Genomic DNA, 17,644 nt, shown 5'->3' on the forward strand with positions numbered 1-17,644 from the left:
CATGGTTTCACCAGCGCTCCAACAGCTCGGTGCAGCTCAGCACCTCTCTGAAGTTCAGAGGCAAGCAGCAAAGCTGCCTTGAGCTTTTGCATGCAGAGTGCCAAGCTCTGTGCAGGACTGAAAACCAGCGGCGCCCAGTGCCTCCCTCGGAGCCAGCCGCTAATTGCCTGCAGGAGCCAGGGCAAAGCACGTCCCCCACATTTCTCTTGTGGAAATAGGCTTTAATAAGATATGCTATCAGCATGGAGTATCCTTTCACTGATTCTAATCCTGTAAAAAATAGAAGGAACTAAGGATACAGTCCAAAAGTGCAGTTCTCACAGCAAGCAGTCAAAGACTAAGGCTCTCTGCCCAACGCTGCTGACTTACTTTTCCTGCAGCCTTCAGAAAGCAGAGATGATTGAACTACAAAACAAAACTAAGATACCCAAGAAATCCTTCCTCTTGGAAGTTTCTGCTATGCATTTCAGGCCCTCAGGCCACAGGGCTGCCTGGCTCCCCTTGATCCTTCTGCCCTTCCCAAGCCCACAGCAGTGTGCCTGCTCCCTCCTTGCTCCCAGCTCTCCCACCCCACAGGCACAGGAACTGAGCCTCACCAGCTACTCTTCCAGCCCTGCTCTCAGGATCACCACTGGCAGGTGCAGCAACTCCATGTCAGATCGATGCTTGCTCTATCTTGGCTCTGTGCTCTGGAAGCACGCACAGGAATCCAAAGGCCAGGCGCATTGTGCTGTCAAACACCATCACGTGGACTGAGAACAACACCCATGTGAACTCGACCCCAGGCAACCAGCTGCACAGAGCCCTTCAGCAGAGCAGTGGTGTAAATCACCCACACCTTCCCTGCCTGCATTTGGAGGCATGGCACAGTCGAGAACAAGGTGCTGAGGAACAGAGCTCGTCAAGAACAGGGCAACGTTTATCTAGGCAGAGCATGTTTCGGGACTGCTTTCTTCTGGCACTGACTGGCGTGGATCGCTTCCTCAGGAAGCTGCTGAGATGCCCTGGGTTGATTTCTTTTTCCCACTCACATTGTGCAGCCCAAGTGAAACTGATGGCATTTGGCAGTCCCTTCCCCAGTGCTATTGTTTCCTGGCAGCCGGGCTTTGTTTTCCATCAGGTGGAAGGCGAAGGCGTTGTCTCTGTTTGGAGGAACATGGAGTTACAAGGCTCCCCAGGGACACAATTCCAAGCGCTGCACACGGAGTCGCTCTTGGAGTTCTTGGACATGACTACACTTCCCTACAACACAATACACGAGCACGCTCTGTGCACTTTGCCACGCTGATGTCTGTGTTTCAAAGATATCATTCATCCTCCATGTTCAGAAGCTACTGAGCAGAAAGCACAAGCCAGGGAGTTGGGCAGAAGTCCCATCTTCAGACTTTGTCTAAACAGTCAAAAGCTGAATCGTGTTTCAATATAAAACTTACTGAAAACATCACTGCCAGTGCTCCCTATAAATAAAGAAGCACTTGTACCATTAATCATGTCACAGGATGCTAAAAGGGAAGCCTGTAGAAACAGTGTAAATGAGTGAGCGCCATGTATGTTTAAGCACTGCCCTTGCTGGGTTTGGGCTAGCATTGTTTGAGCTCCTCAGGTCCTAAAGCCCTTACTGAGAAAAGCCTCTTTATGCCCAGGAACAGTGCTGGATTGTGTGGCTGTCAGATAATGCCACTGGAACGGAGCTGTTACATGAGAACCAGAAGGCTGAAGCAAAGGAAACAAATTATAATTTCCAATTGCCTCATGGTGAATGGATTTCCCAAAGAATTCTCATAGCCTATTTTCAGACAAAACCTAAAGATCCCATCCCCACAGGTGAAGGACAAAGTCCCCTCTAAAACCCAGAATGCCACTCTTCACCCTGTGGCAGAAGCTGATGCTGTAACACGTGCTCTCTGTCCTTTCCTAAGTGGAAGACTGGAAGTTATTTCAGATCACCGTTAGTTTGTTACATATCCACAGAATTACACAGAGGAGGACTGGAGTGCTCAGTTTTGTGCTTCTGTTTAAGCTCCTACCTCCAGTACTTGGATGAGAACCTAACATCTTCCCAAGGCAAGCAAAGCATCTGGAAGATCATAATGCAGTCCTGCAGAAGTGGAAAGAGCAAGGGAAGGGAGAGTCCACCTGCAGCCACTTCTTGCTCTACCAGATGTTAGAGAATGAACACCCTAAAGGCTGGCAGGTTATTCTGGTTTTGTTTTCATGTTTCAAAGCTCTCTAGTTCATGGAGAGAAAGTTGCCTCTAAATAAATCCATGTAAGGACACAAGTACTCCAGAGCAAGAGACACCCAGTTTCCCTCCAGCCTTGGAGCCTGCTCCAAAACAAGCATGACACCCCATGACTCAGGGTAAGCTAAAATTCTTGCCTGGCTTTATTCAGAATAAATTCTAATGAACACCATTGTGCAAACACCAGAAATGCAAGGCTCAGTTTTCCTGGGGTCTGTTGGCTGAAGAAACCTGTAAGCAGTTCAGGGCTGGACAGAGCTACAGTGAGGTTACAGCTTATCCTGCTTTGCCATCAGCTGTGCTCCCTGCAGTGAACAGACGTCAGTACTGTGGGTGCTGCCAAAACTGGAGCAAGAAAAGTAGAAAAAATAAAAATAAACAGATCCTATTCCCTACCTATGATTGAAGATGCACATTGCTTAAATGTTGATCTGTAACGAGGACACTCAAATGACACAACCCAACGAAGCTGTGTGACAACTGGATGGCTGTCCTGCACTTGTAGCGATGCCAATGGATGCAGACAGCAGACTTCTTAACCTCTGGCTGAGAAGATTAAATCCTTAACAGATAGATCTCTTCTCCCCCGTCTCCCTCCTGCTCTCCACTCCCTTACAATACAGCCAACAACGTAATGAAGGAACCCTTTACAATATACCTAAAAGGGAAACGTTGTTTTCTAGTATCGTTCATGCACTGAACAGGCTAGGCTTTCAGTGACACAAACAGGTATTGTCTTACAAAGTAGCCTGAATGCAAGCAGGCAAACAAAATCCTGCCATGCCTTCATAACTACAGGGCAAAACACCAAGTGCTTTCCTCATGTGCGAGTTTCCTTTAGCACAGAGCCGTGAGGAATCCTTAGGGTACACGCAGGCGGAAAAAGTGCACTAACCCAACCCCAGCGAGAGGGCAGAGCAGCCCCGCTTGGAAAAATCAACAAGGTCGTTCCGTCAAAAGATTTTATTTTTGTCGAGGATCAACTGCTTTATATGGCTTTGTCACCAAATATAGCGACGCTACCCCACACACAAAGGCGCTATTTTTAAGGACAGCGTTAGAAGAGTTCTATTTTTTCCTCCTAAAAGGCCTTCTCGGATGTGTATTATAGATACCCAAGAAACGTCAGGCAGGAAAATGAGCAACCAACCGCAGTCTGCAGCTGAGCTACGGCCCAACTCCACCAAGCCCGGTGGTTTGGGGAAATCGCCGCAGAACTCCATCCAAACCAAAGCTTCTCTCATCTGAGCGCTACAGTACCTCCGGTTAAGCCATTCCCCGTAGCTCATTCCCGGCGCAAACTCTAAACGACAATTAAGAAACGCTGTCCTAAATGAAGCCGCGCCGTGCGAGCGGCTCCGAGCGGGCGTCGGATGAGGACGGCGGGCGCAAAGGGCACCGCTACCGACCAAGTGTGGCAGACGGGGAGCAGTGACGAAGCGCTAAGGCACGCAGCTGCGGCGCAGCTAGGAGCCGGGGAGCAGGACTGAGCTGCGTCGCTTCGGCGGGGGAAGAGCACCACGCGGGCCAATTCCCTCCGGGCTCCCAACGCGGCCCCGCGGCCCTCCCGCCGCCCCCCGCTCCTCGCAGGCGCCCCCGCCCCGCCCCTCCCCCAGCAGGTGCGGCCCGGCCCCGGCCCGCGGCCCCGCCGCCCCTCCCCCGGCCGCAGCCCCCCGGCCCGCCCTCCCCGCGGCGGTGCGCGGCGGTTCCTACCTGCGGCTCCTGCGGCGGCCGCCAGCGCCAGGACGAGTGAGGCGAGGAGCGGCGGCGGCGCAGCGCGCATGAGGGGAGGCCCGAGGGAGCGGCGGCCGCGGCTCCCCTCCCCACCCCACACCGCCCCCCCTCCGCCCCCCGGGATGGCGGGGACGGGCCCGCCGCCCAGGGAGGCATGACGGGAAATTCCTGGGCACCGGCGGCCGACGCCAAATAAGAGCACGGCGCGGGCGGCCCGGCCCCGCAGCGCGGAGCCCCCGGCCGAGAGCCGGCCCGCCGGGGAGAGAGGCGACCGCGGATGCACGACGGCAGACGCGTGTAAAAAAGAAAACGCCCTAATAGACCTTTAATTCGAGTGTGGTGCGCGTAGCGTTGGTTTTTACAGGACAGGGTGACAAATTACAGCGAACATCCTCTCAAGCGTTCGGCATTATACACGTCCCCCTCGTGGAGGAAGGGACATCGCTCAACTGAACAGATTAAGGTAAAAGAAGCCGCGTAGTAGTACATATTACAATAATAATGTACAGTGTTTACAAGAAGTATATTTCAGAAGCAAGATGGATGCGGCTGCATCGAGAGGCGACCTTTGAAAATGCCACAACTATTTTTACATTCACTCTTGCAACGGGTCACAAGATGGGTCACTAAGGTCAGCTTCACGAGTCACTGATGCACATCGATACAACGCCGTTAGTTTATATACATATATATAGTACATATACATGTATATTATACATATATGTCTATAGTAAAACTCGTTGAAATCTACCAGACCTGGCACAATCCACTTACCCATCAAAAATATGTACTTGTCCTCGGTAAGTGGAATTATATATTATATATACTCATTCATTAGCATCTGAGACATAAAACTGAGGATTTAAAACGTCTCGGTTAACAAACTCCCCGATAATAAACATGGTGCCCACAAAAGCACGAAGGTAAGGCACAGTAGGGTTTCTCTTGCAGAACAGTGTGCATCATGTTTACTTAACCGTAAGAAAAACGTGCATTATTTGTGCAAGTCCATACTGCAAATCCATCGTTATCTACAAAGTAAAGTGAGTTCAGTCATCTCTTTGGGCCGGTGCACTTCCAGTCCCAGCCCCTGCGGGGTGCTCACTCAGGAACTCAGATAAAATCACGTAGGAGCGGGGATTGAAGGAGCCAATAATCTCACATTTGCAACTTAGGCTTCTCAGTGACAGTTCTGCACTTCTAGGCAAATTTCTGCCAGGTTTACAAACTCACAATCACAAGATTTACTGTGAGCCATGCTTCCAGCTGGTGTCAGCCAAAACCACTGCAGGGAAGCGAGCACCTTGTAACAGTTTAGAAGGTAACTGGTTCATCCCTTAATCCCAAACGGTCTTTTGCCACAGCCCTGACCATTGTAATAATAAATACAGCTTTTCACAAAATGCTTTTCCAGTATCTGCCAATTGTGTCTTTATTGCTCACAAATTTGAATTCGTTACAATTGGTATCAGACCTCTCACACAAAATCATAAGGTATTTTAATATAAAACCTATAAAAGATATTTAACCTGTATCTAACACTTTAAGGTATTTGGCCTCTCGTCATGGTGCAGCCAAACCCATATAAAACATTAGGTTTTGAATAAAATAGGAAGCTTATTCACTGCTTCGACGCAGACATCCTCACAGAACAAAACCAGTTTTGCCACCACCAGCATTTACATTTATATACAAAACCCAGTACGTCCGCATTCAGTTCGTTTTCCATCACACTTATATGCAACCACTAATGCCAGATTAACTTTCCCCATACCCTAGCTGCAGAAAATTATTATTTTACGGAAGAAAAAAAAAAAAAACTAATATTGAATGAAAAAAATATATTTTTTTTCTTTTTTTTTTTTTAAACTTATTCACCATCAGGAACCGTAGGTTGTTTGTTATAAAATACCCACAAGATTATTTCACAGGAAACTATGGATATACAGGAAGTCTGCTTTTCTCCATGCTTTTGTATTACCAAAAACACTTCTTGGTGCAAAAAAATAAAAAAATAAAAAAAATACAGTCACCACATCTGAAAATGTTTAATGAATCCGGTATTCCACATGCAAAACTTAAATGCATTGCTTTAACACAGCCCCGCAAAACTTCCTGAAGCCATTTCTTTTTCCTGTCAGCTCAGTATTACTGCCTCGCTGCTAAGTCCCTTTGGAAACAAGATTTCTGGAACGTTCCAACTTTTATTTAAATCATTAAAGTATTACATACAAAAAGCACTAAAAAAGGAAGACGGCAGCCAAACAGGAATATTCCTGTTGCAAGTAACAGTCCTAGCGGTTGTAGAAAGTCTCCTCAGGAACTTCCCTGAGAATTAGTTGTGCCTGTCCGAAGACGGAGATGTGACATAGAGTTCATGTGTTTGTTTGATGGCTTTAGTGGAGTGTTGCAGGTAAGAGCCTGGGGAAAACGATGATGGTAGCGATCTAGCCGCAGGTATTTTACTGTTACCAGCTTCCCTGTAAGGCAAAGAAATGCAAAAACAAAAGTCCTCCAGTTTACCATCATTACATTTTGCCTCAGGATGCAGCAAACAAACCCAAGCGTTTTTCATTACGCTGCAATTAGCTTCACAGGTGATAAGGGCTACTAAAGGGACAACTCTTGTATATAAAAGTATTGAGCTGTAATAGAACATTTGGCCACTTAAAAGGACTCCGAACCGCAACCAACTTCTGCCATTTCTACCCACATTTTGTCACAAACCCCCATCTCTTACCATCAAACCAAGAGCCATGTAATGCCTTAAAAGCCTTCCCCGCGTACTCCGGAGACAGACACTTGACATATACACAACCCTGCATTAAGAAAGAGTTTTTGTTAAAGTCCAGCTGACAAGGAGAAATACATTATCAAGATATCACTGGAAGGACACCCACCTCACGTGAATTTTTGTCCACAGCAATATGAACAATTCCATCGTTATCGCTGCATTTCTCCAAGATTGCTTCCTGAATTGCTAGATGCCAGTGATCACCTATTTCCCTAAGCAAATCATAAAAGATTTAATTAGACATGTCTACTTTTAAGACGTTACAAGAGATGACATAGGAACAAAAGCATTCACAGCTCTAGCAACGTGAAAGGACACTAGAATGAAGCATATAGATTATGACTCAGTAGTATTTATAAAAACGCATGTTTTCCCTCACCCCCACGTTCTATGCTTTGGTTTGCATCAGCAAAACATCTTAGAGTACACCAAGTAAACTATTTTGGGATTTATCTGAAAGATACACTCAAGAGGGCATTTAATGCACTCCAGCTGCCAACAGGTACTTAGTCCATCGGATCTGATTACAGCAGTTTAAAGCCTAAGTCTTGAATTGCATACAGCATACTACCAGGCCTTTACCATCCTTTATTTTTCTCTACAGATGTTCCCCTCTTGCGCTACGCTACTTGGACAAACCCTCTGTACATTTTTGATTGCTTGCTTAGAGCTGAGATCAAAAACTTGGAAAGAGTACAGAACTACATTTTAAGACATACCTACTTGCAACACACTTGGAATAAAAATTGAAGTTTTCAACTTTATCCACTCAAAACCAAAAATTGCTCCATTACATGACATACAAGAACTCAATGTGACACTTGGAAAACCCTTCAGAAAACAAAGGAAGTTCAAAAACCCTTAAGGCCAAATTCTCTATGTGCACATGCATGGTAAGTATCTTTAGAAAGGAGTACCAAATTTAGAGAGCTACTGAGCATCTACTGTGTCAACAGCCGCACAAGTTTTAGTTCTATTACTCATCTTTCTCCTCTAAGATGAAAGGCAAAAGTAAAACATTTTATATTGCTCCCAATTAAAGAAACGACTTGAAGCTACAGGAAGGCGTTAAGATCACGCAGAAGCAGAATCAACCCTGAAAGCTTTTTTTCTTAACAGTTCCTCCTGTCACTTCCAATCACCATTTCCCAACTTTTTTGGAGTTACTTGCACAGAACTATTTATCTGAAGGCCAACATGAAGTCTACTCATATTCAAGTCCACGAAGAGTAAACATCCTCCTGTCACACTCACTACAATCTCACCCTTGCCAGTTGAGTGGTTTCTTTAGGACTCGATACAATCTTCTGGCATTTGAGACAGATTGAGTATCTCAAGCTATCAAATGGTCGAGAAGATTGGGTCCAATGGCCTGCTTCAGAAAGTTCAATCCTATGAACCAAAAGGAACAATCCATACTTGGGTGTCACAGCCTGCTATCACCACCTTCCTATCTGAAGCTGCAGTCACAAATTCATTGTCCCACTCAGACAGGCTGGCTGGTATTCCATGAAGGACACTCTTCAGCTATTCCTACCTCAGCAGAAGAATAAGGGAAGACAACAAGTGTACAGACCTCTGCCACTTTGCCATGTCTACCAGCAATCACAGAGCAATATTAAATGCTGGGCTTCAGCAAGCTGAAGTAGTTTCTTAGCTACTCAGACACCATTCATCACTGAAATGGCTGTTGCCTTTCCCAAACAAAGCATCAATTTGTACTTGCCCCATAATGCACCGACAGAACACGCCGACCGAGCTCCAGAAATGGGAGTTATTAAAATCTGATTCAAATTTTGGCAGGCTTTTCATGAGAAAGTATTTCATTGTTAAGAGTAACTGATCTTTACATGCGTTTTGTGTTCTCAGCAATGCAAGTATTTTTTTTCCTGAAGGTGCTGCAGGCTATCTTGCTTTAATAAGATCAATCTAAGCAGAGGGAAAACAATTTCAACAGCCTTAATACATCCTCAAACCTACCTGAATGGCCTTTGCAACAAACAATGAATCTACTCTATCAGTAATACTATCAAAGGTTTTGAGTAGTTTTCCCTAAATAAGGCCTAAACTGTTAAATCTCTTCCTCCTTTCTTATGTAGAATAAAAATCAAAGAACACATACAACTTAAAACCCTGCAGAAGTTAGGAGAAGACGCATCCTACTCAGATTGAAAGACAAAGCATTTTCTTTTTACTTACTGAAAATGAAGGGAATATACAGGTCTCCTTTCCCTTTGATAGAGGTTTGAACATTATTTTCTAAATAATAACATGCTGTGCTCAGAATGTTAGGGAAGTAGAAGTAATTTAAAGTTAAGAATCCTGGAAATCTTGCCTTGGGTGCACTCCCTCCCAGCTCAGGACTCATGCCCAAGGGGTCAGATTTTTCTGCAGCATGCTGTTATCAGCAGAAAGGCAGCTACCACAAGGAGAGACCATACTGTTACAAGTAGGCAATCATCCTTCCTGCTCGTCTGCTGTAAACCAAACATTCTTTTTCCCAAATAATGCAAATCACTCTGTAGTGCTGTACTGCAGTACTCTGAAGTGCCCATTTCCTATTTAGAAATGTAAGTATATTGTTAATGTATTTTGCTTACGAAGTTTTGTAGACCTGGGACACAAAACATTAACAGCTGTCAGCTAACTTGGAGTTACCAAAATGAAACAAGCCGCTCACAAAAAGAATGACTGTCCCTTCCACAATCCTGCATGTGCCCCCCTCAGTATCAACATAAGTTTTGCAGGAACTCTACATATATTTTATGATCCTTTCTCATCACTGTTTTAGTGGCAGATGCAGAAAAATTGTTTATTCAAATGATGTCTAGACTGCTATTTCCAAGGCCAATTCAGCATCTGGCACAGTAAATGCTCAGGACATATAGTCAAATCAAATAATAATCTCAAGTCAGCTGCTGTGGTCTGAAGGCTCACAATGTCCAGGTAAGTTTTTTTTTTACTTTAGACAGTGAAAAGATAATTACTGACTCTATGAGCACTGAAAATACAAATTAACCAGCATATTTTCCAGATGGTTCTCAGATCAGGACAGAAGACTACTACTACGGATGGCTTCTTCTACCAGCTACTGGCATACTGCTGAACCATACTCAAGTCACTTACAGTTAGCATCTAATAGCATGACTTAAAGAGCAGCTAAAAACTTATTCTCTTAAACATATCTTGTACTCTTCGTAAATGTCTCATCTGGAATCAAAAAATAATTGCAAACCTAACCACACACACACACACAGGTATATTCTGTGTTTCAGTTGGTCTGAAGGCATTCAGCTCTTCCAGACCAGAATAAGAACACTGCCCTCCTTTCTCTGATGATGTGAGCAGTTGAATCGAAGTATTTCTTCTTGCACTGAGGGTTTCTTAAGTCACTCCAAGGGTGTGAAAAACATACTCCCTTAAGGAACAGTCCTCTGCAAGACAGTTAATGGAAATGGAATGGGCTGGAAGATAAAAAATGATTTTTTTTTATTACAGAAACGATCGTTTCTGTAATAAAAGACAACACTGGAATGAAAAGAAAGAAGTTCTAAAACCAAACAAAACAAACGAACAACAAAAAAGAATGTATTAGACAGTTACAGTAGCCAAGTAGCTGAATGGACACAGATGCTACTTTATAAAACAGCTTAAACACACTTGGTGACTGAGTCAGTACTGGAAACAAGTCTACAACAAATGTATCCCTATATGAGAAGGCTGTTTCCAACAAAGTAACATCCAAGTTACTAGTTCCATTATCAGTATAGCAACTAATACAATATAACACTAAACCTTACACAGAAGCTTCAGGAGGAGACCTCAGTGCTACTGGGACCAATCAATCACAGTGTCCTTCAGAACAAGGACAGTAAGGACACTGATCGCACTCAAAATCACAGCAAATCTCATCTTTTGTTCCATCCTCCTAGAAAAGGATCGATCAATCTGCCTCAAGAACAATGCCTACATGTTCAGTCTTACTGCAACTATGAAAGAAACAACAGCTGGGTTCTCTGTCCATTACGATCATCTGGCCTTAAATACAACAGTTTTTAGTCTAAATTCTTATGCTAGGAATAACACTGTCCTCAGCTACACTAGGTAACAGCTTTCTAGTTAGTAAGACGAGAAACTAAAGTAATGAAGAATAGCTAAAGGTGAAACAAAACTGAACAGATATGAAATTAGCAACCACTTCTATGCTCCGCTCTCCTCTTCATATGCTTCAATCTCAATTAACATCTCACTTTTTCCCTAAAGCAGCACATCTCTATCTTTCCTGCATGTAATTGCATCAGGGTAAAAGTTACTTCAAAAGAGGTTACTTAAGTCCTTGCTCCGCACCCAACAAAGATTAGAAAGACATAACTGACAGAACCAACATCTCCATTCCTTGTACAAGTCCCCATCCTCTAATACAACCTAGTCCTCATCAAGGACAATAGATAAAGCTTTAAAAGACTACAAACATTTATTATCCTGCTTTAACTCTTGGCACGTGACTAAGTTTGGCACTTATTGATACTCAGATATATAAATATCTGAGCATTAGAATACAGTATTTTGCAATAATTTGCTTTAAAACCTTTAAAAAAATGTGATTAGTTAAACAGTCATATTACCATAAGGTGGTGAATGCTTTTAACTGAGCATTCCAAATACAAACCATGCAACTTCTATCACAACCTAAATGTTTCAGAACACCTAATACTTGAGAAATCTGCAGTGTTTTAGGACTGGGCCCCAGAAGTCTTCCCTGTCAGTTGATAGGATTGAACATCTGAAGAATCAATTAATGGAGAAGAATAAGTTGGATTATAAGAACAATGCTCCAAACAGCATTATTAAACACCACACTCTTATTCAAGACCCAAAGACACAAAAACAAGACAATGAAGGACAATAGACAGACAGTAAAATTATGTCTTCTCATAGATGCTGGAGACAGATCTTGTACAACTGGTTTGCTTCTCTCAAGGTATGCACGTTTACTCACTTCTAAACCCTTCTCACAAGAAGGAAGTAGACACTTTTGAACGAATACAGAAATACAAATAGTTTTTACTTACATGACAGGGTCAAACATATTGCGAATCTTTAGACATGGTGTCAAGCTGTTTGGCGGTGAATTTCTTCTATCTAGATGAAATGCTAAAAAATAAATGTAATAGTATTCATCCACATGCACAATATTAAATAGTTAACCACTCTACAGATTAAAAACAGAATACTTTCACCCACGTATGAGAAGGCTTCACACAAATTAACTTTCTCCAGTCTTTTACTGCAGGAAGGAAAATGTATCATACCTAACAGCTGTCTTTTAGATACAGAACTGCTAGATTTAAAGAGATAATGCATTCTCTCATGTTCAGGCCGTAGTAATGGAAGAAATTAGAAGTACTTAAAAATACTATACAGTTGAAAACAAAGTGTTGGTATTGTGCCTCTGAAAAGATATATCGTCTTAGAACCTGAATCAAGTTTTTAGAGCTATAGGTTAACACTCAGTTTCAAATACCTAACAAATTAACGTCCCCTTCCACTTTTGGGGCAGCCAGCTGTCCATCTGACTAAGAAACAGGGAGAGCAAAACACCCATTTGTGTTACAGTAACAACTGCCAAGGATGGAGCTTTTGAAGCCCAGAAGCTCTACACCTGTAATGAGAAACTTGGGGGAAAAAAATAAAATGAAATATGCCAGAAGACATAACAGACGCAAGACAAATAGAAATTAAAAATAACAAGAGCAATTCTTTCAGAGATGAACAGTTCCATTAAATATTTATGTGAACTTCTAAAATAATTGTCTTCTTTCTAAAGTTCCCAAATTCTCCATTTGGGGATCACAACAGAAGACTGTATAATGAGAAAAAGAATAAATAAGAGCCCTCTAGATTCAATTAAGGCCATCCCACATCATGAAAAGGGCCAATGATGTGTGTGTGTATCCTGGCAAAACAACTTCCAGCGCCTGAAAGAAGTATCACGTCGAAGATCTGGAGATGAGTAGATGTAAGAGTTTAAAGGTCAGAACTCTCCACGAGACAAAATGATGTTCCAAGCTGAGGCTACTGCTTCTCCTTTTCAATCTCTACTTTGTAGATTCAAGATGCTACATTCCAAGCAACACCAGTCTGAGTTCTGGGCAGCAGTTTAAAACAAAATCTTATCCACAATGTATCAACATCACTGTTTTCCTGTAACTCATCAAAACAAAACCTTGTTGTCAGTCACACAGAAGTACTGCAGATGAAAGAAAAGCACTAAACATGAGAAAGTAGCCTGCAGACACAGCATAAACAGTTCTTAGAGACATTCAAGGTTAAAAAGAAAAAAAAAGTTACCAAACTAAGTTACAAGAAGTTGCCTCAATCTAACGTCAAACCTACCACAAGTTCCTCAAATAATTAAAACTTATTTCTTCAATAATTAAAACTTCTATGTTCTAATAAGAACATTCAAGCACGTTGCCCAAGTCACCAACAGCTTAAACAACTGTACAGTTTCTCCTGGGAAAAGATTTCTAACGGTGCTGGTGACACTGCATCCTTCTCTGAGCTGCCTACAGTTTAAGGACAAGTCCTTTTTTCAATAGCTCATGGTTTTGTAAAGTTTTTTGCCCCAGGTTAAAAATCATACATAGGGTATACAATAAAACTTTACAGAACTAAGCAACATTGAAAAAATAAATGGACTTACCTTACTTGTGTAGGTCGGCTCCAGCAGATCAAGGGAGGGTGAAATGTCACCAGCATATTGTACACTGGGGCACCAGACCATACTGGAGAAGGTGATCTGGGGTGGCCTAGTCTGGACCCGGACCTGAAAAGGTGTGGGGTTGAGGAAATTATGTGCTGATTGTTAATAGCTAGGTTTACTCAGCACAGCCTTTTATTCCAGTGACAAAAAATGGTGAGATTACCTGCAGAAACTGTAGGCACACAGGATCAACATTTCTAAAAAGCTATTTCTGAACTAAAAAAAACCAACCACAGTAATTTAAGAAAGCAGCTACACCAGCAAGCTGTGCAAAGTAACGATCTCTGCCTGCTCCAATTTCTAATAATGTTTCAATCAAAAGCTCAAGAGAATTTCAGGCCTTGCAAAGATGACTTCAGCCAGAGCAGAACACCAGCACTGGTGCAAAACTGATCTGCTGCCAACTTTATGTAAGCTCATAGTAGTAGAACAGGTGTGCTCAGAGCTGCGTGGTACATGGAAATGAAGATGAATTCTCCTTTTTCTAAAAATGCTTCATAGTCACTGAATAAATCTGCCTGTCAGAAATACACGTTAAGCCACATTTAACTAATTTATCAAGTACTAGCCTTTCTTATCAAAGTGGGAGAAAAAAGAAAGTGCTCCATTGAAATTCTAAATTAAGCACTGTCACACAACACACAAAGTTTATCAGCAGACAGAAAATATACTGAAGTCAAAATACTACAAAATGCTAACAAGATAGGAGGATTGGGTCAACTTGGCTTTTAATAGTATGAAGCTAATGTGATGGAGACTGCATTTTACCATAAGTAAAGAATATTTTCCAGTTTTCTTGCAGTTCTTATGTGAGCCTCTTCAACTTGGAGAAAGGATTGAATTCTTGGAAATGGGGAAGGAGGGCTATCAGTCACTCAACATAACAGATTAGCTTGCAGGCTGTGGGATGAAATATCATCCCAGACATGGTACTTCAGAAAGCCTTCTTATCTTCAGAGCTTTAAGGGAACATTAGCTACCACTGTTAGTTTAGCTTCTTTGGAGCTCATCGTACATATTTTCCCCTACAGATCTAGTTTCTGAAGACACAACAAGACAATAGCATCTCAAAGCAAGCTGAACACTAAAAAAAAATATTATCTCGCCTTTTATTAGATTATACTTAGACCTGAACAAGATTATTTTTGAACTGACAGTATCGCGCTCATTATTCTCATTGAGTTTACCTACCCCACTCTTCTTCTGACAGATACATCAACCATTTTTCCATTCGATGATACCCCAAAGTAAGTCCACCAGATTTGATTTTGACACAATTAAAAAAATCCCTAACTACTGCCTGTTGAAGTGCAGGCTGCATCCTGCAGGATTGAACAACATGTCTCAGCACTTGAACTCTGGATGCCTGGACAGATAAAACAGAACCTAGATTTTCACACACACTACAGGTGCCATATTTAAATTCACACTGTCATACACCAATAACCTACTACTATGCATTGATGAGTCAAAAGGATTTCAAGTGCACGTACTCTAGGTACTGAATTCTGCTACCAGATTTCTGTACTCAGTTTTCAAAATTTAAAAAAAATAACATGTGGTGTTGAACTGTTGTACAAGATTTCAAATCCAGAATTCATTCTGCTTCTGTATGTATTGAGTCTGTTGAGGATTTACCGACCCAAAGAGCATTTAAAATAGTCTCCAGTCTGATTATGAACACCTGTCATGAAATTTTGGAACACAGGCACAAACTTACTCAATGTTTTTTGTATTTCCAGAAACAAAGGCAGTGACATAATTGTCAATATCAGGGGAAAAAAAACGACAAATATGAAAATTGTCTGCTAACTCTTTGTACTAAAATCTACAGAACCCAAACAACTTCGTTACTTCAACAGCTCCCAAGCTCTTCCCTTATAGCTGAAGTATACCATTTCAATATTTCAAATATCTTTGCTGAACTACAAACGTAACATGAACCAGGAGAATAGCTGTTGAAAGATACATAATGGGATAGCTGTTAATATATCCTATGCAGTAATAAAAGGTGTGGAGTGAACCCTACCAAGCAGATATTCTGGGCAACATGAATGAGGCTAAAAGCCACAACTTACAAGCAGAAAACATCTACAGTATGAAGTCAATTTTAGATGCTCAAATTTTCATGGTACCTACCAGAAATTACCACTGAAGTTTTCAGAAAAGTTTCGGAAGCCACAAATCTGCTGGAGTCTTAAATGAGTATTTCATATAGCAAAACAACACCTGAGCTATCACAACTAAGAAACATGAAAGAAAAAACATACTGATTTCCTGTATAGGACATACCATTATCAAGTTATTCATACTGAGGTCAAACCTAAGAAGAAAAGCTGTGAACAAATGAGTGGTAAATGAGAACTGCCTGAACTTGAGTGTCGTGTTTCACAGCCTGTATCGAAGAATACACAGAAGATTCAGTACTGTAGCACAGGTAGCCTGCAGAAGCCACATTCAATTTAAATTATTATTATTTAAATTATTTAAATTATAAATTATAATTATTAAAATTATTTAAATTTAAATAAATAATGACAGGACGAGGGGGAATGGCCAGAAGTTGCGCCAGGGAAGATTTAGATTAGACCTGAGGAAACATTTTTTCTCTGAAAGAGTGGTCAGGCACTGGAATGGCCTGCCTAGGGAGGTGGTTGAGGCACCATCCCTAGCGCTGTTCAAGAAGCGTTTAGATGAGGTGCTAAGGGATTTGATTTAGTAGTTGGGTAGGGATAGTGATAGGAGGATGGTTGGACTAGATGATCTTGTAGGTCCTTTCCAACCTTATAAACTTATAAATACCTGAAACTCAGTCATGACAGTATTACAGAGAACGGAACGGACAGCTGTAACGTTCGCCACTGCTGCAACTTCACCTAAAGCACTCACACATTCCTACAGGACTTCAGAGCGGGGAGGAAGGTGTGCAATTCTCATAAAGTTACTATTCACATCTTGACATTTTCACATCATTTTGAGAAACTGAAATAATGTAATGTAGTTGTCACAGAATATTATGTTACCACTACTTCATGACACTGACTGCAGGACCTTAAGCCTGCAGTACTGACAAAATCAGAAGAAACAATAGCTCATTTCCAGTGAATGATTAAAAATGAAAAGCATAATGCTAAAACAAATGGCATAACTTTGCAAAGTATATTATTATATCCCAACATAATGTAGCACGCAGACAAGCAAGAATTGGATCCCCTGACCACAAAGACCCGCATCAAGTAACATGCAAATCTACTTGGCTTTAATTACAGAGAAAACTGCTTGGTTTTCCTTTGAACTTAAAAAAGCAAAACTTAAGCCTCAAGGGTTGAAGGCACACACATGCACTAGCTAGGACAAAATCAAGATGTCAGCGCTTGTTTTATTCAGGCAATGAAGCCTGTTACAGTTAAGTGTGCCAGGCCACAAAGAAGCCCCTCTGTCTGGAAAGGAAATAATCATGTGGGGAAAAGCAACACTTAAAACTATATCCTCTATACGTAAGGAACAATAGGAATATTTTCTTACAAGTAAGAGTATCTATCAATAAACATAAATTAATACAAGCCAATTACTATTTGCATTAGTGAAACTAAGACCAAAATAAGCATGCTCTGGATAAGCATGTGAGAACATAACTGCTTGTTAGTAGGAATTACTTTTGTTCACCTACGTGGGATCAAGAAGGGAAGTAAATCAATTTGGTTTTTAACGAAGATTCTTTCAACATCTAGTTTGAAGTGTGTCTCAACCTCAGTAACATCCGACTAACAAAAGAAAGCTGAACTAAAAACTAGAGAGGCGGCAGTTTCCTCTTCCTTCACCAGCAAAATAAGCCATATTACCATCTGATAAACTAGGATTCTGTAGAGTTTACAGCCACACTGGTGAAAGAATACAACATTCTAGAAGAACACAACGAAGGACACACTTTTAAAGAGTCTCAAGATTTAAACAACTGGAAAAGATTTCATATTATGTTTGCCTTTATCACTTCAATTTTGATCAGAACAACTACTTATGCTGTAGTTCAAAAATTCAAGACTTAAGGCTCATATTTTCCTTTGTCTAAAACTGAAAAAAATGAAGCTTATCAAGAATAGAAGAGCAA

At 41.7% G+C, this 17,644-nt stretch overlaps 2 protein-coding genes across 6 annotated transcripts in view; both read right to left on the reverse strand.

Moving 5' to 3' along the window:
* Positions 1–4,147, reverse strand: part of MSRB3 (methionine sulfoxide reductase B3) — an 86,726-nt gene extending 82,579 nt beyond the window's left edge. For both annotated transcript variants that reach the window (XM_065743335.1, XM_065743334.1), the window contains exon 1: positions 3,956–4,147. In XM_065743335.1, the coding sequence (XP_065599407.1) occupies positions 3,956–4,132 (177 nt within the window). In that variant the 5' untranslated portion in view covers positions 4,133–4,147. The remainder of the gene's footprint in view (positions 1–3,955) is intronic.
* Positions 4,148–5,210: 1,063 nt separating this feature from the next.
* The window catches only part of LEMD3 (LEM domain containing 3), a 51,332-nt gene continuing 38,898 nt past the window's right edge, over positions 5,211–17,644 (reverse strand). For 2 of the 4 annotated variants that reach the window (XM_065743304.1, XM_065743303.1), the window contains 4 exons: positions 11,843–11,924; positions 6,877–6,982; positions 6,717–6,795; positions 5,211–6,456 (listed from right to left, as the gene is read on the reverse strand). In XM_065743304.1, the coding sequence (XP_065599376.1) occupies positions 6,293–6,456; positions 6,717–6,795; positions 6,877–6,982; positions 11,843–11,924 (431 nt within the window). In that variant the 3' untranslated portion in view covers positions 5,211–6,292. Of the gene's footprint in view, positions 6,457–6,716; positions 6,796–6,876; positions 6,983–11,838; positions 11,925–12,944; positions 12,975–13,476; positions 13,600–17,644 lie in introns of those variants that run through there. The other 2 variants (XR_010622574.1, XR_010622575.1) reach the window with 2 other exon arrangements.

The sequence above is a fragment of the Cyrtonyx montezumae genome, unplaced genomic scaffold (genome assembly GCF_038088225.1).
Source record: "Cyrtonyx montezumae isolate F1298 unplaced genomic scaffold, pur_monq_1.0 scaffold_3, whole genome shotgun sequence".
NCBI lineage: Eukaryota > Metazoa > Chordata > Aves > Galliformes > Odontophoridae > Cyrtonyx > Cyrtonyx montezumae.